The sequence below is a fragment of the Megalops cyprinoides genome, chromosome 22 (genome assembly GCF_013368585.1).
Source record: "Megalops cyprinoides isolate fMegCyp1 chromosome 22, fMegCyp1.pri, whole genome shotgun sequence".
NCBI lineage: Eukaryota > Metazoa > Chordata > Actinopteri > Elopiformes > Megalopidae > Megalops > Megalops cyprinoides.
In genome coordinates, this window is record NC_050604.1 from 14,863,859 (window position 1) to 14,888,218 (window position 24,360).

The 24,360-nt window shown below is 47.9% G+C and overlaps 1 protein-coding gene across 3 annotated transcripts in view; it reads right to left on the reverse strand.

Moving 5' to 3' along the window:
* Positions 1–22,322, reverse strand: part of LOC118769427 (zinc finger protein 827-like) — a 46,941-nt gene extending 24,619 nt beyond the window's left edge. For all 3 annotated transcript variants that reach the window (XM_036516510.1, XM_036516509.1, XM_036516511.1), the window contains exons 1-4: positions 21,918–22,322; positions 7,294–8,406; positions 5,209–5,381; positions 4,723–5,125 (exon numbers count right to left, since the gene is read on the reverse strand). In XM_036516510.1, coding sequence (XP_036372403.1) covers positions 4,723–5,125; positions 5,209–5,381; positions 7,294–8,406; positions 21,918–21,960 — 1,732 coding nt within the window. In that variant the 5' untranslated portion in view covers positions 21,961–22,322. The remainder of the gene's footprint in view (positions 1–4,722; positions 5,126–5,208; positions 5,382–7,293; positions 8,407–21,917) is intronic.
* Between the last annotated feature and the right edge of the window lie 2,038 nt (positions 22,323–24,360).

Consider the following 24,360-nt stretch of genomic DNA (forward strand, 5'->3'; position numbering starts at 1 on the left):
TTCTGCTTCTGTGCAGCCACATTGCGGATCTTGCATTCAAGATCTGTTTCCACTCTTCTTGCTGCTGTCACCAGGTCTTCAAATGTTGTGCGGTTATCTTCCCATCCAGGCGTGCTCAACTTGACCGCCTTCCGCACTTCAGGTAACAGGCCTTGCATGAATGTTGCCTTCAGTGGGCCATTCGCATTCCCTCCGATGTTCCGTTCATTGAGGCCTTCTATTCCAGAATGTCTCAGGAACAGCTTGGAAAACCGGTCTGAGTAGTCATCAATTGCTTCTCCGGCTTTCTGGATGCAGGCAGCAATTTTTCCCCAATCTGTTGTTGCTCTTGTAGCTCGTTGGATCCACAGACGAATTGCTTCCCAGGCATTACCCAAATTCTGTCTATCATCTCCCAATGCTGTTTCAACTTCATGAGTCACTCTAGCGATTTCAGCAGTGTTAAGCACTGTACACAGTAACTGAAGGCCATCACTGGGATGCAGGCGATAGATGTGACGCAAACGCTCAATTGTTGTCCAAGTCTCCATCCCTGCCTTGCGTGGATGCTGCAGGCCTTTGGACCACTTATCAATTTCTTCTGGCTTGCATGCTTTGTGAGCGTAGATCATCTGATCCCCGTGCCTTTTCACCACTAGGGGCCTTAAGCGCCTTTCACTGTTGGGCTCAGAATCATCTGCAACAACCGTGCTTTCCTCGTCATCATCACTAGAGGCGCCCATTGCCATTGCTCTGAATGCATATCGTCTTTCAAACTGAACTGCTTCCTCCATTTCCGCATACGGGTAGACACTGTAGGGAGGAGCAGTGGGGCAGGCGTGAGCTCCCCTTTCAACTGTAGCTCCGCCCCTGCAGTAGGGCTCCTGCTCCTTCCCATTTTCTCTCAGTCTGCCTCTGAGCTCCGACAGCTCCTCTTCTAGCCTCTTGCATTTCACATTCTTTTCTCTTATCTCCTCAGCCAACGCCCTGACATTTTCTTTCTCGTGACTCAATTGCCTCTCAGACTCCGAAATTACTTGCTTTTCGTATCTTTTCCGCAATTGACCCAACACCACCAAAGTTAATGGCACTCTTTCTTTTTCAGGCACACGTTGCGACTTTCCCCAAGCTTTCTTAACATCATCAATTGGCCACACACCACCAGATTCAAGCTCAATCCCATACTTTTGCTCAATCTCTTTTTCAACTTGTTCCAATTTAAAAGTGGACCGCAAATACGCCGTACTCATTGCCACCATTGTCTCAAAATCAACATCGGGCGCAGCTCTCCCACCCTTCTCAGTAGTAGGAATCTGCTCCGTTTTGTCAGCACCAGGTTCAGAGTTTCCCTGAGCACCCGCCATTATCATTAATCTCAGGCTGTTGTCACACCAGTGCTAGTTCTCTCACTAGGAAAACTCAGATGTCTTTTACACACTACTCTCCTCCTCCCGGAGAGTTTCACTCCGTCGGTTGTTTGAATAGAGCTCTTTATCCAAACACCGTAAACCACAAGATATATACACACACACTCACTCGCTCACTGTCGACAGTACAAAAACACATAAAACAAATAAAACACATCAACGTCTAGACAGCTCTTCCGTTCCCTGACGGGCTTCTACAGATCTATTTCAAACTGTAGGAATATCGCGATCTTCCGTGACAAGGCACGTGCATCCACGAATTCAAGCGTACACATACAAATGCCAATTTTCCACCAGTGTACCCTTACTCGTAGGATATCCGCTATAGCGCTCTCCCAAAGGAGCTATGCATTTAACCGGTCACTACAGACTCTTTTTCTCTGCAGTCAAGGTGCACCACACACTTTGCAGTTTGCAAATTTTCTTTCACCCTCGTGTACACATCAAACATACAATGATTACAGCTCCCTCATTGTAGGCACGTATCTTCACAGTTCTTTGTCTAACTGTTAGCCTTTACTTATAGTGTTACATGTACTCTGTAAATGTCTCGGTTCTTTCTGGAACCCAGCAAGGTAAGGAAAGGGGCTCACCAATTGTTAGAGAAGATCAACAGATGTTGAAAGCGCGCAAGTGTCTTCTCTTCACTTTCTGGCAGGATCTCTCCTTTTCCTCGTGGATCCGGGTCACGGCACCAAGTTGTTGGCTCTTGGTGAATTGATGTTCTCGCAAGCTAACTAATAAACTGTTACACAAAGAACTTCAGTCTGGAGCGTGGTCGAAGATGAGGTAGAAACAGGTTTTATTGATGGTCTTCAATACAGCAAGACTTCATACATGAAGGTCGGCTTCAGGTACTACACGCACTAAGTCTCACTTAGAGTCTTAAGCCTTGCACACTCGTCCTCACGCTCAGTCTGTCTCTAGTGCGGCTAGGCAATTCTCGCACCCACACCTAGATATATGTACACGACTCTGGTCCGTGCCACGTTGTTGTTGCGTTGCTTCTGTACTAAACAAAGAACAAAGAACATCTTATACCATCCCTGAGCTGTCCAGAGTGGTTAATTATAACTGTCCTTGCATCGCCTAGAGTCTGGCGCCTAATTGGAAAAACATTGCTTCTGAAGGTATCTCTAGATTGATAAGGAGTACACTCTGACCCAACTCCTCTTTGTCACAGACACTGACAAGGGAGGCAGAGTGGGAGAAAGTTCAGCCGGGTAGAGAACCCCTATATCACCTAAGAACAAAACCTTTATTATAAAAGAAGCTTCTAGGAACTGAGGTACCTTGGTTGTGCTGATCATCCCAAATGGTTAAACATGTCATGACTAACCTAATACTGAACTACAGCTACATGAGTGATTTCTACAGCTATATGAGTGCTCGAAATCATAGGCCTCACCGTTGGGACGGCCTTGTGCCACGTACACACTTTCAGTGTGCCTTGTGTGCATGATTAGTTCAACATAGCAGCATCTCTTGGAAAGTAGGCCACAGGTCACAACTCCGTGAGCGGCCTAAAAACTACACAGTCACATTATACACTGTGCATACTAATTCTACCAAACTAATCAGTCTACCAATATAATGAGCACTAAATAATCACCACTATTCTTCAAGTGATAAAGCAGCGCTGGTACTGGCTACACTGAGGCTTCAGAACCTACACACTCCTACACGCACCCCCCCACTTCATCGCCACACAAACTCGAAATGGGAAACTAAAGCGTACACAGAGCTTTCACGTGAGAATCAAACCCGAGGATCTCTCCAGACAGGGATGCTCATGCCAGTGGGAGAGGCAGCTACCAGGGGATCAAAGTCGAGTAGCTTCACCCACTGAGGAGGGAGGGGAAATCCAAAAATGGTCCTCCTACTGACTCACAAATCAGAAAGAGAACTCCCACCTCTCTTCTCACCTACTCTTCCTCAAACCAGCCACTCTGTGGTGTCACGCTCTCTTTCTCGCTCTCTCACCAGCATCTCTCACTGAACCCCTGGTATCTCTCTCTCTCTCTCTCTCCCTCTCTCCCTCTCCCTCTCTCCCTCCCCACTGTAAAAGCTGATGCACAGCATGAAGAGACTCCAAGCACAGCGGACGACAGCCCCACAGCACTGAGGAATCGCCTTCCCCACGACCCCACCCTCCAAATGTAGCCCTTTCCTCCTTCAAATGCTGAGTCCATCACCCCACGGGCCACACACCCTCCAACCCCCCCCCCCCCCCCCCACACACACACACCCCAGGGGGGACAGGGCTGGGTCAGCAATCACCTCACACTCCCCAGGGCCCTGACAATTCATCAGCGCTCATCACTCAAACTCTGAGCACTCTCCGTCATCCTCATCTCGTATCTGCCCGTCTTACTGGTGCAACGCAGTGCAATTCACACCCCTGACAGTCAGCGCAAAGGCGCACCGCGGCGCTCTGAGAGCAGAGGACACCTCGCTGTCCCGGGACACCGTCCCACCTGACTGCATGCCTGTTATTGAGGCAGAGTGGCCACCAGGGGGCGTCAGCTTAGGAGTGACGAGAGGTTACCGCGCCAACCTTGTATCTGTGCATCCTAGGAGGGTCACGGGAGCTCGCTAATCATTTCTAATTAAGAATTCATTTTTTAATTATGAATTATGCATGCGTTTTTAATTAATTGAAGTTTTTTCCCCACTGAGATCTCAATCTAATTACAAAGTACCGAGTGAAGGAGAGCCGGCCCAACCCCTGCCCTTCCACTGAACTCTATTTACTCTGGTTACCTCATAGGTATTGGCTCTTTAAAAGGACAGTCCTGTCCACTTCAACCCAGGGAAGTGTTCTAAAGTGCTTGGTTTGCAGTTCTGGTTTTGAGGGACGACTCGTGTTGATTATGTGGAGCAAAGTGGTTCTGCACCTCATATTAATAAGGTGAGGTTTGAGGGCGGGGCAGTGGCTCTGTAGCTATTGGTAATGAGGTGAGGTGTGGGCGGGGTAGTGGCTCTATAGCTCATGGTAATTGGATGAGGTGTGTGGACGGGGCAGTGGCTCTATAGTTCATGGTAATTGGATGAGGTGTGTGGGCGAGGCAGTGGCTCTGTAGCTCATGGTAATTGGATGAGGTCTGTGGGTGGGGCAGTGGCTCTATAGTTCATGGTAATTGGATGAGGTGTGTGGACGGGGCAGTGGCTCTATAGTTCATGGTAATTGGATGAGGTGTGTGGACGGGGCAGTGGCTCTATAGTTCATGGTAATTGGATGAGGTGTGTGGGCGGGGCAGTGGCTCTGTAACACATGGTAATAAGGTGAGGTGTGAGGGCGTGGCAGCATCTCTACCTGAGAGTTTGATGAGCAGGTCGGTGGCTGTCTTGGCGTTCATGCCGGGGCTGAAGATGGCGGCAGCGGGGGGCGCGGGGGAGCCCCCATCGCTGGCGGGCCGCTCCCTGCACAGGCTGAAGGGGGACAGGGCCGACAGCTCCCGCTCCAAGGGCTCCTCCTTCACGCAGATGCGATTGGCCGCCTCGCCGGGGGAGCCCCGCCCCCCGGCCGCCTCCTCCAGCCCCTGCGGCGCGCCGCCCTCGTCCTCGCTGTCGCTGGCAGCCTCGTCCTTCACCGGGACGTCGGCGTGGGGGCAGTGCTGGTGGCAGCGCATGTGCAGCTTGAGGCTGAAGTGGCGGGACGAGGTGAAGGGGCACAGCTCGCACTGGAAGGTCTCCCCGCGGTCCTGGTGCTGGTGCACCTGCAGAGGAGGGGTAACAGCAGGGTCAGGCTCCCACCGGCTCAGACACCGCTCAGCCACTAGGGGGCAGTACAGCTGCTTACCTTCATGTGGGATTTCAGATTGTCTTTGCGGGCACAGCGGAAGGGGCAGAGGGGACACTTGTGGCTCTTGACGCCGGTGTGGATCACCATGTGTCTCTTCCAGTAGCTCTTCCTCTTAATCACCAAGCCGCACACAGGGCACTGGAACGGCTTCCCTCCCTCCTCCGGAGACACTGGGAGAGACAGTGCATCTGTCATACCTCTCTCACTGAAGAGAGACCTGTGTGCCTCTCTCCCGTACCCCTCTCACTGCAAAGAGACCTGTATGTTGTATGTTATGTCTGTCTTGTGTTTGTATGGACCTTGAGTCTGACAAATAAAGGTGATTATGATAATGACGATGATGATGATGATACCTCTCTCACTGCAGAAAAGTGATGTACCACTCTGTGTATATGTAGGGGTACACCGGACTGGTCCTCTGCCCGAGACCAGTACCTTCTGACTCATGGAAACAAGGCTAATGCTATGAATCATGGTTTCACAATTCTTCATCACCATCACCTGCTGTCTCCATTACTGCTCAGCTGGGGACTCAGCACCATGTACCAATTCTGCACAGAGTACCTGAATGGCTTAATAAGTATTCCAGCCATGTTCGTTGGAAAACATCTGGTAATGAGTGTTTGGTGAAATTACTGTGTTAAGCCACTCATTGACCCGGGTGTTAAACCTGAAGACGGCCTATTTGCAGCAATAAACCACCATCTGCGGCCCCCATCTCTGGGAGAGAGAGAGCCGAGCGAGTGGGCAGAGGAAAGCACTCTCAGCCCGACGCCTCGTCTCTGTGAGGGAACACTGTGAGAGAGGAGTCTGAGATAGTGGAGAGAGAAGGGCTGCCACACGGCGGCTCGGTCTCTGTGAGAGAGTGACACACTCCACATGAGACACGCAGCATGACGCAGCCATAACAGCTCTGAACTGGGCTTTGAGATAAGAGTGTCTGTCAGACAGATGATAATTATACACTCTTGATCAATATAATTCAGAAGCGTGCTGCTATTTTCCTGAAAACATGACGCTCGCTAGCGTTAGCGCTAACGCTAACGCTAATTAGTCCTCATGTTTGAGAAGTGGAAACCGGGTCAGCGCGTCGCACTCCCCCCTGGAGCGAGGCGAAGAATCTGCCCAGGCGTGGGTCGCCCAGAGAAGCGCTCTCACCCCCGCCCCCCGCCGGTGCGGTGTGACGCTCCCTGCATGCGACCCCGGCGTGGTGCAGGGCCGGTCCCGGCGGATTGAGCATTTCTGCGGAGACGCGGCCGTCTCTGCGCCCCCGCTGCCCCCCACCTCGACCTCGTCCAGACTGGAACGCCTCGGCCGGGCGCCCCCCCGCTGAGGACACTCTCAGGCCCGAGCCTGCGGACGAGCAGCTACGCCTCCGACAGGCCGGCACTGCCAACAGGCCCTCTGTCAGCCATACTGTGTTTGCTACAGGCTACATCTGCTGAGGTAAGAATCCGCAACAACCGTACCAAATTACAGGAAACACGCATGTCGGGTTACTAATGCTCCACACGCACCAAACCCTGTTTAGATTTCAAATCCATCCATACGATACGCCACCATGATAAGCTGTCTGTACGTTTTGAGCTCCGGGTCTTAAGACATTTTATGAAGAGGGTTATCTTGTTTCCATTCAGAAGGCACAGTATGATATTTTTCTGCACAAACTCCACTTAAAACTCCACTTGGTATGTGTGACTTTGGTATGTATACAGAGCTAGAAGGCCTAATATTGTGTGAAATTTTTTGAACAGTAATACAAACGGCTCCACTCTTGACCTCCTTTGGTTCATGTGTGTAATGAAAATACTCCAGCAGTTAGTAAATCTGAACAATGGTCATAAATCTGCCTTCTTACAAGCTGTGACAAGCTTTCTGTGCAGGACTGTGTGAAAGCTCAAGACCTGGAATTAGAGAGAGCACTGCAGAATTACAGCGTACAGGAGTACTTTGCAGCGTGATATCTTTTTTAGGTGAACATGAAGCACCGATTTACTGGTTTCTGGGGATGATTTTGTAGTGCACAGTAAAGAGAGATGAGGGATAGCTCAGAGCGCACTGCGGGCTCCGGGTGAACAGTACCTCCTTGGCTGCAGGTGTTGGCCTTGGCCTTGGTGGTAGTGGTGGCCGGCTGCAGGTCTAGGGCCTGGTTGTGGCTCTTGTCCAGCAGGGGTTTGATGTCCTCGGTGGGGGTGAGCACCGGTGGTGGTTCCTTCTTATCAACCAGGAGGCTCCCGGCGGCACGCGCGGCCACCTCCTTCAGCAGGGCAGCGGAGGAGGCCACGGAGCCCAGCGAGAGGAAGGCCCCGGCGGGGGGGGACAGGCTGCGCTCGCTCACCTTCTTGGACAGGGCCGCCAGCGTGGAGCTGGCCGACTGCGTGCTGAAGGGGGAGGTGAAGGTGTCGAAGCGCACTGCCCCCTCCTCCCCCGCCCCCTCCGTGACCGTCGCCAAGGAGGAGGACGACAAGGAGGAGGAAGAGGAGGAGGAGGAAGAGGCAGCCGCGCTGCCCTTATCCTGCAGTGCGGCATTGGCCGCGGCCTTCAGCTTCAGGATGGCAGAGTCCGGCGATAGGCTGCTGGGGGCGGGGCAGGAGCCAGGAGGCCACGCCTCCGCCCCGCCCGCCCACACCAGGCCGCCGACGGCCCCGTTGCTCGCCGCCCCGCCGAAGAGGTCGCACGCCTCCTGCTTGATGGTGGCAGTGGGAGTCCCAGATGCGGGCGAGGGTGTGGCTGAGCGGGTGCCAGCAGCCAGCTTGCGGGCGAGAGCGCTGAGCTGCTGGGCGTGGTGATTGGACGAGGACGGGGAGGGGGACAGATGCACTGGGGGCGACGTCCCTCCCTTCGCTTGCGCGGCCAGCTCCCTCACCTCCAGGAGGCGGCGCAGGTTGCTGCTCAGCGGTGCCCCCAGCGCCTGGGAGGTGTCCCCGTACAGCGAGGACACCACAGCAGACAGCGCGTCCTGGGCCGGCAGCGCCCCCGCCCGGAAGGAGTCCCGGTCCAGCCCCAGCAGCTCCAGAGAGGCCCGTGGCACGGGCGTGGGGCAGCCCGCCGAGCTCTCGGCCGAGGCGTCCTGCTCGAGCGGGGCGTCGTCCCCGTAGGACGACTCGGAGGGGGTGTCCGAGGCGTTCCCAAACCAGCCGTCATCCTCTGCGGGCTCCGCCTTGACCCCGCCCTCCTCAACACCACTGTCCACATCTGCAACACAGCACAGCGGAGACTTCACAGTGAGGCAAAGAGGGAACGGATCCAGCACCTCTAAATGAGCGCAGATGCAACAACCCACAGAGCCCAACAGATAAGCGCAGAGGCTCACTGGAACACTGAAATCTGGAAGTGAATTCTCTCTGCAGCACCACGCAACGTGACCACAGGGTATTGCTAAGAGTACGTCACAACCACAGCCCTGATCGCCACGTGACCGCACCTCCAGCAAGGGAACAGACGAATCGCAGGCACGTTTCCCTTTACCCAAATCCCCGGGCAGTGCCCCGCAGGAGGCCCGCAGTCATATTTAACGGAAAACACAACTAAACGCAATCAGACTGTTAAAATGAACAAGACCTTGCACTGAGCAAATCTGCTGGCTAAGACTCAACAGGTGTGGCACTGCCACCTGAATGAGAAATACATACACACATTCCGGCCTTCTTTGGGGAAAATGTGCTTTTTATCCCTGGCATGGCAAGTCTACAGAAGAACAACTTGGTTTCAGCCTTCACTTTAACCATATTATTCCCAGAGCCTAAAGGAGATTAGTAAAGGGGTTACCATGGTGACGGGCTCTCCTGGGAGGATAGGCAGCAAAGATTAGGGTAATGGAGGTTACAGAAGCACATTAATATTCATGAGCCAGCAGATACCACCAGGGAGCCAATGAGGAGAGGGTTAAGGTCAGCAAGGATCATTAATACACACTTCATGTTTCAATATTCATAAGCAAAACATTACAGCTTGCCAGACAAGGGCGAACAAAGAAAGTGAACAGTCCTGATAAGTATTAACAAAGCTCAGTAAAAACGCGTCGCCAAGACATGCCTGTTTAGACACGGCTAAGACATCTGTGCTCGCCTTTCCTGGTGCGACCGCTTTCCTACAGCAAACACAGAAATCAAACAAGAAAGCCGACATGGCAGTGAAGCCGTGACAGGCGAGATATGAATCAGAGAGCTGCATCTGGGCTCTCTCCTCCCTCCCTCTCGCACACGACAGCTGTCCGTGCCTCGCCGACCCCAACGCGACCCCCGTGGGCTGCGCTCTGTTTACACCGAAAGAACAACGGGTTGCCGGGCAACGGAACCCCGGCGACCCGCAGGGATCGGCGCGGTCACCGCACATCTGGCCGTCCGCACTCCCCCCCCGCCCGGTCACGACGGCCTGACCGCGCTCTGACCGCGTGGCGCAAAAAACCGCACGGTCGTGACACTGTTACCTAATGGCACGTGTATGACTGCAATCTCATGTGCGCGGCCTCCGAAGCATAACCACACACAACAAGAGACAACCAGATGCATCCGTGTGGACTTCTCACTCTGTAAACTTCCTCTCACGTTATTAGAGTTCCTAAAGCACATACATGGTGTTTCAAGAGGAAGCAGGCATTCTGCTCAAATATTTAATTTCCTCAAGCTGACCACAAATGTGTGGCATGTCTGATCCGTGCGGTATGTCACAGTGCCACTAAGAGAAGATCAGGACTGACGGCATGATGCCCATGTCACCCGCATAGCCCGAGCACCACCCTATGTCCTGCTTTGTGTCACTGTTATGTGTCCCTGGTCATGCCCCACAGTCATCCTTAAGTGTGAGTAAAAATCACCCAAATCCCGACACTATAGGAACTGTAATGAGGAGGAAATCAACAAATATGTGGGTCATTTTGAAAGCTAAAGAGCTATAGAGTTAAAACGGTTCTTTCTGCGGGGCTCCCAAGTGGCCCAGTCAGTAAGACGTGCAACTTGTGTGCGGGCGAAGCCCTATGGGCTTAATGGGCCGTGTCATCTGATGACAATGACCAGGAGCCCACTGCCATCAAATAAAACTGGGGGGTCCTCATGTGACCAAGGGGGTCCTCATCGTTCTGGTTTCACACACCCTTCCAGCAGTCAGACACCTGCAACACCAGTAGGGAAGGGTCCATCCTCCAGTTGGCACCCACTTCATTGTCACAAAATAGCCATTGGCTGCGCACGACTGTTTCAGAGAAACGCAGATCTAGACGCGTCAAGCGTTATATCTGAGTGGCGCGACAATTTCTAACAGCTCAGCTGGCATCAGATATAAAATTAGCAATGTAACTGTGAGATTGCCAGAGTGAGAAATTTAAACTGAAAATGTGAAATGGAAAAGAAACCCTGTCCTTATCTGTTAAGGAAATACAAGCACATAAATACACATAATACATAACACATAAAATACACATTTTATTTGCAAGCGGATTAAAAAAAACACATACAGACAAATGCCTGTTTTTTTTTTTTTTTTTGCACACCATTTTATAATTGTCTGTAAAATAATAATAATTGTAATAATTGTTTTATAATTCTGGGGATTGAAACTCAACTGCTGGAGGCCTGTTGGTTTTAACTGCTGGTTTTAGTACGTTATCTTAATTGGTCAAATTAGTTAATTATTTTTACACATGCGAACTGCTACTGCAACATCATAGACTCATCTTACCGGAACAGCCCCGCACTCATGCAGTAGTGGATAGGTGAGACAAATGCAACCCTTCAATACATTCAGTCAAAGCTAACAGCTATTTTTACACCACAAGTCACGAAGCACACTACTGTAGGGTGAGCACTGATTGGAGGATAGGCACTGCTCCACTGATGTCACCCTAGCATGTCACAGGTGCCTGACCAATCCCATAAGGGTGCCTGAGAGAGATGAGACGAGCAGCTCTTGCTGACATATCCGCCCCGTATCTCCAGCAGAATGGATCCGATTGGTTCAGCACTGTGGGCTCCCGGTCACCACTAGCTGATGACATGGCTGGGATCAAACCTGGACTGTACAGCTGATCTTGCACTTAAAGTGAGCACCATAACCACTGAGCTACATGGAAACCCACTGTGTAAAATTTTGGCAAAAAATGCCCATCTGAGTAAATAACTGAGTAATTAACCAATTAGGAAATGAAGATCAGGGGTTGAGATAAAAAAAAAAAAAAAATAGAAACAAACACACACCGCCCATTCTAAGAATTAAGGAATTGACCCCCACTTTCAAGTGCCACACCCTGCAGTGAACGTGACCATCTGCCTAATGTGTGACAATTCCTATTGTGCGCTCCCTTTTACTTTAACTGTAAACAACAAGCCTTCTAAGCCCCGGTTAAAAATAATCCACATCAATTTTAGGCACTGCGAGTCCCAGAGTATTTACAATAAAAGTGTAACAGGCTCAGAGTGCTGGAATGAGCACGGCTGGATTTACTGACAGTCACACAGGTCCTTTGTGCTGAGGTTCTGGCTAATGTTGGCCAGACAGCCGCACAGTCAAACAGATTTGAATAAGCCCATCAGACGCGGTGACCTCAGCCGAGAGGGCAGGGGTTCCTCCGCAGGTCACTCGTCACATGACTAGCGAGGGTTCCTCCCGGCGGCACAGCTGCTATCTGTGTACTTATTCAGGCATAAAACCAGGCCCTCGTGCCCGGAGGCCAGGGGGACATGCAGAGCAACCTCAGATGCGTGGGGATGGGGACTGGTTTCACACTCCCCGCGTTCCACAGCACAAAGCGGCCAAACAATGGAGCCTGGAGAGAGGTTTTAATACACCCACAGAGAGCTGTACTGCACTGTCGTGGCGTCACTGACAGACCACCTGCGCATCCCAGAAGCCTCTCTGGGCACTGTTAGCGGTGATGTTGAGGGGGTGGGCGGAGCGTGAGCGATAGCGTTAATTAAGTGTCCAGCTTGGCCCCGGCCAGGTGACACGGCTCCGGGCAATGCTAATGAGCTCGCCTGCGGTCACACATCCTTATTAACGTGCGGTGGACAATATGGTGGGAGAGAGAGAGACGCGTCCACCGGGCACCTCTTTACAGACCACTAACAGATCAGCGAGGTAATTCCTTTAATTGGGATTCTCTGAGGACCTTGTCCGTTCCTGAAAAACAAAACCGAAGTTACTATCCAGCGGTATCAGTCCAAGGGCTACAAATTCTGCCTGCCTCACAAGTTAGCAGGGATCCCCAACCTGTTAAGCGGCAATTCCTTCCCGCCTTTTTATTCTGTGAGGTAGTTAATCTGTCATCGCACATCCATTTTACAGGCGCGGACTGGTCTGGCTGTTTGCGACACTTCAAGTTCAGCTCGTGAATACACCGGAGTGTGTCCTCTGTCCTTCGGAGGGCCATTTCAGACAGGTTCAACATGTCTACCATTTTGTAATGTCTAAAGGCCACTACAGACTGAGCCTACTATGGAGACTTTCATGGTCGGCTTGAAAAATCGATCCAGTCTGCCGTGGCTATTGGTCCTGAGTGGATGCAGTGTAAATACTTTCTCCCTCGCTTCTACATGCAGAATATTCTGTCAGCAACCAGCCCTTTAATACTGAGCCGGTCAAAAAGCAGGAGGATACGATTCTGGTTACCATTTTAGCTTCCCTGTCAAGTAAATAGCAAAGAAGCAAACAGAAAAGATACACAGGGCTTTCAGCAGTCACTTTCCAGAAATTAAGAGAACCATCCATGAAGTATCATAAAATCAATCAGAGCAAATGAGCAGGGCTTACACACAGATCGTAAAATACAAACTGGAGCAGGCGGTTAAGCTGCCATTTTAAATTATAACACTATTTTATACAAAAATCGCACCATTGAACAGATTCCAGCTAAAATCAAAAAGACCTCTAGCACCACTTTCCTTTCCCATAATATCTAAATTACATCTGTTGCTTGCTTGAGAGCGAAGCACAGACGACGTCTGACCTTATCTTTTTTTATTTAGCTTGGGTTACGACAATGAGGGCAAATAAAAACTGCCTCGCTGCCTGCACAAGCGTTTCTCTGCTTCTCCCTCTGCAGATGCAGAGCAGATTCAGGGAAGAACTGCCCATCCAGTCTGCCCCAATGCCCTCTGCACTATGGAAAACAGCTGGTCCTGGCTGGTCTAGGGCCTGCAGGCTGATGTGTACAGGGCTTAATGACATCAGGATGGTCTTTGTCATTTTTTTTTTTTTTTTTTTTTGGAAATTCAGTACAGAATCTTTGCAGGTAATTATATTTTGAAGTCTTTTGCAGTCTGCGGCGCACAGAGAACAGGACAACACGTCCCAGAGCGCCCCATCAAAGAGAAGCGTTACTACTGCCGCTAAGAGTAACCCTTGCAGTGCATTCTCACTTTCACACCTCCAAACAGAAAATCCAGCCATTTCAGCCATTCCGCTATGGTAAAGCTGTTGCACTTCACCTTATTCTATTGTGTAAATCGGCATAACCACAAAGACAATAGTTATACATCTGCGATCTGCAGTCATAACGCACTATAAAGCCAGTGGCCATCTCAGTATGGAATTCATTCAAGTTTCATCTTTTATTCCAGTTTTTTTTTTTCCCCCCTAACACATTCTGCTGCCTTTCGCTTACTCTGGCTCCCACATTAACCCTACAAATAAAATATTAATCCAAAGTCATAGGCTGTTAATAATACCCAGGGATGTGCAGCTAGATTAATTTGATATTGGGATATTCTATGGCTTCCGAGATTAAATATTTGAATAATCAAATGCTGTCTTTCTTCCCCAAGCACTGTATGAAACTGCAGTTATTTCAGTGTAAATAATGACTCAGTGAAGAGATCTGCATGGCTCACACTTTCAGGCAGGAAAAATTAATATGAATGAATTATCTGCCCTTTTATGGAGGGTTCTGGGGCTACCCTCTTTGAATATCCACAATAATGAAAATGTGGATTTTTCTTCATTTTGTGTTCATTAACAAGCTTTCCAACACTGACTCAAGTAATCAATTGGTGATTTCACAGCTGAATATTTGAATCACTGGATATTTGGTCTTATTTCTAATAGCAGTCAGTGCCATATCTCTCAGCAACACTCTTCCGCAGTTTCAGTATGAGTTCTGGTTTCACACCATTAATTCTTAACAGCAGCCGAACAGGACGCGGATGGCCCTTTTTCAGACCCTTACCCACTGATTGGACATCTCCCACCAAACAATATGAATCAGTCAGATATGCTGTTCACATCAGTGTTTATCAGTTCTAAACTGGTGACATCTAAACCGATTCGATACGTTCAGATTTTTTCCAAAAATCTTTGACAAAACATTGTTTCCTTCTTGTCTCCCAACACATCTCCTTATCCAATCAAAGGCCGTGAAGGCAGTGCTTTCAAACTGACATCTATTTCAGTGCTACAACCCCAAAATTTGATTTCATCAATCTACCTCGCACCATCTTGGGGGCCGTTTTATTAACAAAGTCGGCTTTAGGACCCGTGTGGATATGATGTTTTGATTTATGGGAAGAGAGGTTGAGAGGCTACATCACGTAAGAAGTTGCCTGAACTGAAAGACCAAAACAACTGCTGTCATTCAGGCTGCAACACTCGAAACCACAGGTAACTGTGGCACAGAACACTCGGAACCACAGGTGACTTGTAATAGTTTCTCTTCCTGCTGGTGCTATGGCACAGTGTAATTGCCATCAACTACAGATGTGCTTTGCTGCACTGCATGTTGCTGTCTGGACTGGGATTAGAGAAGCGCTCGAAAAAAAAAAGGAAAATGGTTTTGACTACAGTTTTCCTAATACTGCATCTTTGTATTGCAAATATAACTGTCCATTTGACCCATCACTCTGAACATGCATACTGCAGTTCCCTCTATTCAACAACCATATCTAACTGCTCTTGCACACCTTCCCTTAATCTAAATTATGTGAGTTATTATATGAATTTGATTCTGGATGAAAGTAACATCAGAGGGTGCAAAAGTGAGACATGTCAAGCGTAATTTTGTAAGGTGGAATTGTCAAAACGGTTGATGGTTGACTGTTGGTGGCCTTTATATAGATGTTGGCTCACGGCCTAACATGGTTCATGTCCACTTCATCTCCGTAACACTACTAGCTGAGAAAGTGCATGTAAAATCAGAGCTCAGAAGCGCTCAGAATCGCAGTGCCAGTGGACTCAATGACAACAGCAGCCTGGCCACGTCTGTACCAGAACTGCTGCTTCTCTCTGTGGCTGGTTCAGGAAGTTTTGTCACGGCAGCATTCTCCCGAGAAATGCTTCGCACCTTCTCCTCCAAATCCGACGACGTGGGCCGACAAAGTGCGCCTGCTGGGGTTGGTGCGCGACGAGGGAGCGTGCGCACACACACATACACACAAACACAAGTGAGACCTCACACTCGGTAAGGACAGTGCTATATATAATGGGGAGCTATGTGGTATTGAAATGTATTACACGTTACCATCTGGGTATTTTGAGCCTGGCCAGGGCCATTTGTGGGCTCCTCAGGCAGACAGCCAGGGCTGAAACAGGAGGAAGTGTTTCTGGAGGAGAATGAGCCGCTCGCATTCCTCTTCACACATGCCCTGCCGTTTGTGCCTCTCTTTTATTTCACCTAACGTTTTCAAATAAAAATATGGCCCTCACCTCGGATATGTCACCAAAGCCTCCCTAGGGCTGGCATAAACCTCGCACTGCTAGCGAAAATACATTCCGTCTTATGAAAATATACAAGGTATCATAACTGTAGTCCATGAGCACCTTTTATCTTAAGTTAAATTAACACTTACTGGTCTCATTAATGGAAACATTAGTTTTAAACAATAAATTGACATAAGATTTCAATATGTACATGAATGTATATCTACATTTAAAAGTGTATGTGCCAAATGTTTAAAAAGCCAATGAGACATACTATTGGTACAGTATGAGTGGGACCAAGGACTTGTCACTACAGACTGTAAACCTGCATTCACTCAGAGGCATTGAATAAGTACTTGAGACAGGGAGTGAGGTCGTGACCATCTCAGCGGCAGGTTTAAAAATGGCCCTTTTAACATATCAGTGCATTCATTATCTGTCCTGAATTTCCTAAAACACATCTATAAGTGTCTTGGTACATTCGTGTTGAGGCCCCACTTGAAAGCTGAACTGTTAAATAAATAAATCATCATAAATAGATATTCATTTTTCCTTTGAAGCATTTTGAAAACATATTTCAACAGCTATTATGCAGTCAAAGTGTTAAGATGTCTGTATATATGCCAAGGATGTGGCAAAATTATGAAAAGATAACCACTTCAGTGAATTACATTTGACTTACACAAAACCAAAGTCAATTTTTTGTTAAACAAATCTGAAACTTCTTCCTCAGTGGCTGAGCAAAGTGTGAAATGGCCATGACAAAATGGGACTAATTTGACACAGAATACCCTACAGAGTGGAGGAAAGTGTCACTCGCAAGGCAGGGGGCCTGTCTAATACTGTAATACCCTAGCTTCACCACAGAAATGACAGCCATGCCTGGCTGAAGATCCAGTCACCTGAAAAAGAAGACTTCATACAGAACTGCGATAGCAGAAACATGGCAGAAAGCCTGTCTGGCACTTGTTGCTCCTGGCTGGGGGCGGCAGTGCAGCACAGTGGTAAGGAGCACGGCTTGTAACCAAAAGGTTGCTGGTTTGATTCCCTGCTGGGGCACTGCTGCCATACCCTTGGGCAAGGTACGTAACCCGCAAGTGCCTCAGTAAATATCCAGCTGTATAAATGGATAACAATTTATATATATTCATATGTAACAACAACTTAGAAATGTTACAATGTAAAAAAAGTTCTAAGTGACAATAATGCAATGTAATGTAATGTAATGTGACTGAGAATCCAGTCAGGACTGAGGCACCTGCATTCATGCCCAAAATTGGGAAACAGTCTGTGGCCACTAAAACCTAACCCCAACCCTTGGAATACAGGTCTAGAAAAACTGCAACTTTATTTTGTTCCACATCACTATACACATTGATAGCTAAGGCTGCGCAATCATAACAGCAGCATTGTGCTACCACATTAGTCTCTGCTGCCTTGACATCCCATCTTTTTAGTGTTTTGAACAAGCGAGCAAGACAGGCAAGCAAACTTATGCTATCTCGTGTTCAATTTGAGTTCTGTATCTTCTCAAAAATAGACAAGAGAAATGCATAACCTCAGACTAACTGTCTGTCAGTTCTGTCACATTCAGGTTGTCCTGCACCTTTTCTGTCAGCTCTGTTACAGCCAGATCATAATCAGGTGTCAGATTCAAAGTGGCCGCTGAACATCGCACCACACTGTCAGTTCTGTAAGGGCAGAGTGGTTTATCTCACATGTACATCTCTGTTTGTGAGGAAGTCTGCTTGTCGGGCACTGCGTTTCGATGGCCTTTGTCTTGAGTTTCACCTGCTCCACCAAGGACCACCACATTAGGAGGCGCAACACATAAGCAAGCCACTCTCAAGGTGGCAAAACGACCTGTGACCCATAGCCGGCGGGGGGTGGACCAGCCTGATCAACCCGGTCTGCTGAGCGTGCCAAACGAGCTTTTTAATGGGGTTCAGGGAGGATTTGCGCTAATCTAGAGAACCTTCTGAAGGAACAGTAAACACATCTGCTACCGTCCTTTCCCCAAAGCGTCTGCGGGATTAATGATGCCGCAACCTAAGTGTACCCGGTCATCTGAAAATACCATCTCTGAATCATTTCGGTCAACTCCGCCCTCAGCCACTCAGCCACTCAGCGTGTTCAGACCACTAATGCCACTGGCCTTATCCAATGGCCTTTCTTTGATTTTCATGGGAATAATATGCTACATGTCTGTATCGTACAGCATTTCTCCATAAGGCTTTCAGAGTAAGAGTCTTTTTACATTACGGTCTATGGCCTTGAGAGCCAATCAAATGCGAACCAAGGAGGCCATGCCTACATTTAAACACGAAGGACCACACAATTTTAAAAAGGAAATATGCTTCCAAGGTTTCACTCTCTCAACAAAACAAAGGACATCCCCTATGCAAAGCACAGGACGTTTTACATGTTAGAACAATGTCATGGTCTCGTCTGTCTCCTAGAGCCCACCGACGACCACTTAAACTTTGAGGACGGCTACAGCACACAGCTCTCTGCTGTCACCTGGATACAGGCCGTGCCCTCATTCCAGGAGTTTTTGCACTCAGATCGCACGGACGCTGGAGTCCCTTTCTGTTAAAGGCATTAGCAGGCCTCGCCATCGGCCCGGTGCAGTCAGACGCTTTCCTGCACTCATGGCAAGATGGGAGACGCCTGAGGCAGGCAGGCTGCAGGACTGCTGACCTCCTCTATCCAGGAAGTGCGGTGACTGCATCACTACTGCACCCCGCAGACAAACTGCCAGTCTGGCCACAGTGTGTGACAACACTCTTGCACCATTCAGAAGATGTTATACAACTGCCGAACAAATCCATTAGCCTACATTCAAAGTCATGGTTAATATTTTGGTTGGACAGAAGACTTGAGTTGACTGTGTGATGCACAGACACACGCCAAAGCAAAAACCTTTTGAATAGTTTTATTGTGAATGTGGTAATGTGTTTTTTTTTTTTTTTTTTTTACATACACAAATGTTTAAGTTGTTGAAAATTATTGGGGTCTCTTAATAATTAGCAGTTACACCCCCTTCTCTAAGACAGAAACACAACCACTCAGGGCTACTGGCTAGAAGCCAGAGGGCTCCTGTTTCCCAGAATCCCAAGCTCCAGTCCTCACGCAATGTGAAGACTAAGACCCCAACTGCATTAATTTGTGGCACAACAACAGAGAGAGCGACAGTGCAGGCACACACGTATGTGGCTTTTGATGCCGTTTCTGTGGATATCTGTAAGTGGGTGGCTCCAGCTACAGTTCTCTACCCAGGACTTGCACACATGTTTATGAATCACGTCATATAAGGAAGGAGGAAGAAGCTTTGCACCATATACAGTATGGTCTCTCATAAACTGAAATAATTTTGTCAAACAAAAATGGACACAAGGCATGACAGTCCAAGCTTCTGGAAAACTGAAAAACCATCTTGGATATTTAGATAAACAGTAATTACAGATTACATATGTATAGATACTTATTACAGATCAAATATTCCAAGGATCTAGTAGATGTCTGGAAATAAGAGAGCACTGGGAAATATCAAGTCTAAGATGTTTTATTTTTATACAAGCACTGTCAAACATTGTCCACAGACAGGGGATAACAGTCACATCAAATGTCACTGTGGAGTGACGGGGGAAATAACTCATGGCATCGCAAGAGAATATCTCTCAGATCAGCGCACTGCTCAGAAGGATTGGTTGCATGTTAAACTATACATTTCAATGGAGGATGGAATTACACAGCACGCCTGGCCTCTTTACCAGAGTTCTGATATTGAACCCGCTGGCTTTCTGATTTGATCGCGTGACACTTCACAACCTTTAACATGTCTGCATGCTGTTACACCTGGCGCTGAGGGCTGCGGATGCTGCTCTCCCCTCTGAATGTTCCAGCCTGCCGGTTCCCGCGGTGCTTCAGTAGATGTGCACGGCCGTGTCCACGGCCGGTGCCTTCCCGCTGCCCTTTGATTCATTTTTAAGTAAAGGCTTGATTATCGTTAGCCACTCCGGCTCCATTTGCTAGGCACTGAGTGAGAAGGGCAAATCGGGTCTTGGCACAATGTCCGAGCGAACGGGGGAATGCCAAAAAACCTCCCTGTTTGCCCTTTATCCTCAATCCAATATTTCCAGGCCCTGGACCAGCCAAGATTGTTATAATTACCCTCAGGGTAAAGGACCAGTGACTCACTGATACGCAGAGGAGCCGGGACATGATCACACTGACCATCACAGTGAGACACCGTAGCACTTGTTACAAAGGAACACAATTCACACCGAGTTACACTGACACAATTACACACACTGACACACTGAGATGGCCAGTGACACTCGCTGTTACAGAGAAGCATACATTCACATTTGCTGTTAGATGTGTCGTGTTATGCTGTGCCTTGTACTGCTATAGTAAGATATTCTGTAGCACTCACTGTTTCACAGAGACACCCAGTAAGATCTCATCCTCACTCTTTCTGAGGATTTCAAATGTCAAAGTGGAAAACCGTACACCTAAGCAAGTGACACACTAAAGAGTGTGTGTGTGTGTGTGTGTGTGTGTGTGTGTGTGTGTGTGTGGGGGGGGGGGGGGGGGGGCGTGGGAATCAAAGCTTACTGCTCTGAAGATGTGATAACTGGTAACACAGGCACACTGTATCTTATCATAATGCATTCTAATGTGTTGCCTACTCTTAGAACATACTACAAATTTGATCTAATTTCATAATTAGGATTTCATCCTAAGGCAAGAATGCCTGAGTGGTATATCGACTGACTGGTCAATCAAATGACTGGTCAAATATGAATATGAATGCAAAATCAGTATGCTGGGATCTGAAAAGAGCCATACACTGGGGATAATGGAAGCCAGCACCTATTAATGCTCTTCAGAGACTGTTATGAGCTGTGTAAAATATCACAGTGTTTCTGCTGAATAGCTGACACTGTAAACCCAACAGCTGCAGCTTTTGAACCCTGCACTTCAGACCACCGCAACGTTTAGCCAGCGCTGTGGTCAATTCAGCTACCCACCGCATCAGATTTCAATCATTTCCACAACACCCTGAAATTAGCGGCTAATTATACGTTCTCGTTGATCCCTTTTCAATTTGCTTTTTTGCACAGAAAAAATTGCGACACTTTCGATAAATGTTTCAATATTCTACCTCGTGGATCCTCTAGCGGATGAACTGCGCAACTGCACTTTATTATTTGCCCGATAAAAGCACAATCTAAACATCCTGGCTACGTCGGGTCAAATGAACAAAAATACCGACTGATAGTAGCTTCGTTGTCAATTCAACGCGCTGCTAATTTCATTAGTACGGTCGCGTGATAACTAGGCAACACGAATAAACCTCCATCTTGCGTTCTCGTCTGTGTTATTGATCGCAGCCTGTCTGCAATGAATGGCTGCAAAGCGAAGGAAAACCGTGAACTTCAGGTGACCGACCATGGCTTTGACTCCGGCAGCATGCAGACATGAACCCCTCTGAACTGGGAGGGGAGGAAGAAAATAGCGCAGCTTAAAAAATATCTTCCGACTCCTAAACATCCCCGATTTATAAAAAAGGGATCCGACGGCAAGTAAAGCGTTTCGTGGGGCTGATCGTAAGAAAGTTAGCTAGATGTTTTACACGAAGAGAGAAAATAAGTTGCGGTACTAATGCTGGGGCACGGAAGCCTGAGTCTAGCCTGGCTTGTCTGATCCGACTGACCCTTCATTTTACTGCGGCCAGATTCTCAGATCCTCCCCCTTTGCTTCCAGGAGAGGCACAGTTCCGCGGATAGATAAAGGAAAAACGCTCTGCCATAATGCCATTTACGACCGACACACAAGCTAACTGACCACAACCTTTAGGGAGAACGGGACCTTTAGCGATCATTTAATAGTAAAGACACCGCTTATATACTCACTGGCGAGCTGCTCATCGCCAACATGGCTGCCTTGAACAGACCTAAAAAATGAGAATTAACCTACTCCGTGTCTTTGTCTGTTTCACCTCTTTAACCCTAAACTACTGCGCAAAACACACGAAGAGCCATAAAAAAATCTCACAAACCCAGAAATGGACTTACGTGAAGGCAGGCGCTTGGGTTGCTCCTGCTTCCTGCGGGGCATTGTCGCCCTTTTTCACATTCTCCTCCGTATTTAGGGATAAGTATAAAAAAGGATTTTTTCCATTGAAATTGTGAGGGAGCCGCGGATGGCAAGGACTTGTCGTGCACCTGGCTGTCGTCGGTTTAGAGTGTATTGTTGGGAACGGGAGCACGGGAGAAGGGGGGTGTTGTTGTTGCCGTGTCTTGTCTATGGCTGCTCTCTCTGAAGCTAAGTGTGTGTCTCCGAGCCCCTAACTAACACTAATGCAGGGATCAAAGGGCACCAGCAGCGGAGCAGACACACACACACACACACTCGCTCGCTCGCGCACACACACACACCGGAGCTCGCCTCAAAGCGGCAGAACCACGGTACAGCTCACAGATAGATAGATGAGGTCCCCCGTAAGCTTTCAGTTTAGAACCCGTCGATTGACTTTACGGACCTTTTGTATGCCATGTTTTCATATTTAATACATTTGTGCTAATTGGTTGGAAAACGTTCCATTTTCAGCTCGATGCATATGAATCCATATTTATATAATGAATTATTTTCCTATTATCTAGCTTTATTGGCAAGACATTAATATTATTAGATGATGTCGCTATTATATGTCTGTGATATTGCTTTATTTACATGTGACAGTTTATGTTATGTTACAAACTTGCAAATATGCATGTATTGTTATTATTTGCTCAGACAATATACATTAGTTCTCCATAATATCAATGGATGAAAATTTTTTTATCATTTTTAACTTTGTGGCCACTTTTGTTTGATTTAGATGACTATTACAAATGATTAAATTACATTTAGATTATCGTTGTATGTGAAATTATTAGTACTGTTGGCACTGCAGCTACTAGTACGTTTTCTGTTGTGTTATAATAAATGCAAACAGCAGTGAAAATGTCCGGGCTCAGTCGTGCCCTTTGTGGTCACCATGCTTAGGTGACACCAGTGCAGTCATGGGAAGGTGACAGTTCTGGAACACTGAGGTGTCTGAACAGTGCCTGGAAAGATGAAACTTTTCAGTGGATTTACATAGTGGCTTAGAAATGTGCTAAGCAAATATTTACTTTGTTGTATGTTTGTAATGAGGATGTGCCTCATGTTAATTTGAGCCTCCAGTGTAATGCCACCTCATTTCTCCTTGCCCCCACATGTAAGCACCAGTGATCAATGTTGCTGCTGTAGTGGAGTGATGGTCTGGGCGCTATTGATTCTGTTGCAGCCATTGACATTCATTGGGCTGGGTGCTGCTGGTGCTGTTAGAGTCTGGTGGACTGGGTGCTGTTGCCGCATTAGCTCAGACCCATGCTGGCTTTTATGATGGCAATTAGTGAATGTCCTAATTACTCCTCTCAACTGACCTCAGGTGACTGACACAAAACTTTGTATTTTCCTAATTAGAATACAGCACAAGCTGATTAGAATCCCTTCCATTTCATAAGGTCCTAAGAGAGGTTGGACACATTAATGGTCAAGCAAAAGGTCTCCAGAAAGAAACCTACATTCATAACAGGCTTGCAAGTTAACTAGGAAACTGGTGCATGTGGAGTGATGTATACTGTTCCCTTATTCCCAGTTTACCTGGATAATCCTGTTCTATGCAAATTTAAGGATGTTTTCAAGTGATAAAAGACATGATTGAATATGCTACCTGCCCTGGAGTATATAAAACAATTTAATGAAAAGAACAGTATGTTCTGTGACATCCTGGGGGACCTCCTTATGTGCTGGTTGTCTCTCAAACCAAGCTCAAGTAATTAGGCTTGGTTGAGCCTTTAACTGAATATTGATCTGGATTTGACACCACTCTGTGAGGTATTTGGCAGAGACCCTGTGAAAGAGTAGAAGTTTTTCCAATTAGTTTGTTAATTTGTGTATGCAGCTAATTGATAACTGAGGTTTGTACAGTAGAATTCCACACCCTCAGCAGTAGAAGGCTGCAGTGTGAAATGGATCGTGTCTCGGTTTGAAGTCTCTCTTTTTGAAAAGAGCAGGAACTCATGGGACTCTGTGGCACCACTTTCTCCTGCACAAGACAAATGCGACGGAAACTGAAACAGACTGCATTGCACAGCCTTCTCGTATTCCCTTTACATAATGTATTTCAGAAGTCTGTGCTCTGCAGCGTGTTCTGTGAAATGAGGGAAAACCCAATAAGCATGGTGGTGACCTTTCCTGGTCGTGTGAGAAAGCTGGAAAGACTTCTTTTGATCACATGAATAAGTATGTTTTGTGTGGCTGGTAGGTTGGCTGCGCTGACCTTTGGGGAGGCGTGCTGTTGGCTCAGGGATGTGTGATGTTGTTGTTATGGTTCAGTGTTTCGGACACCGTGAGAAGGCTACGCTCTCTGCTGTGGCCCCTTGCATGCCAGGCGGCCTAGGTAATGTTTACAGCTGGACAATTAACTGA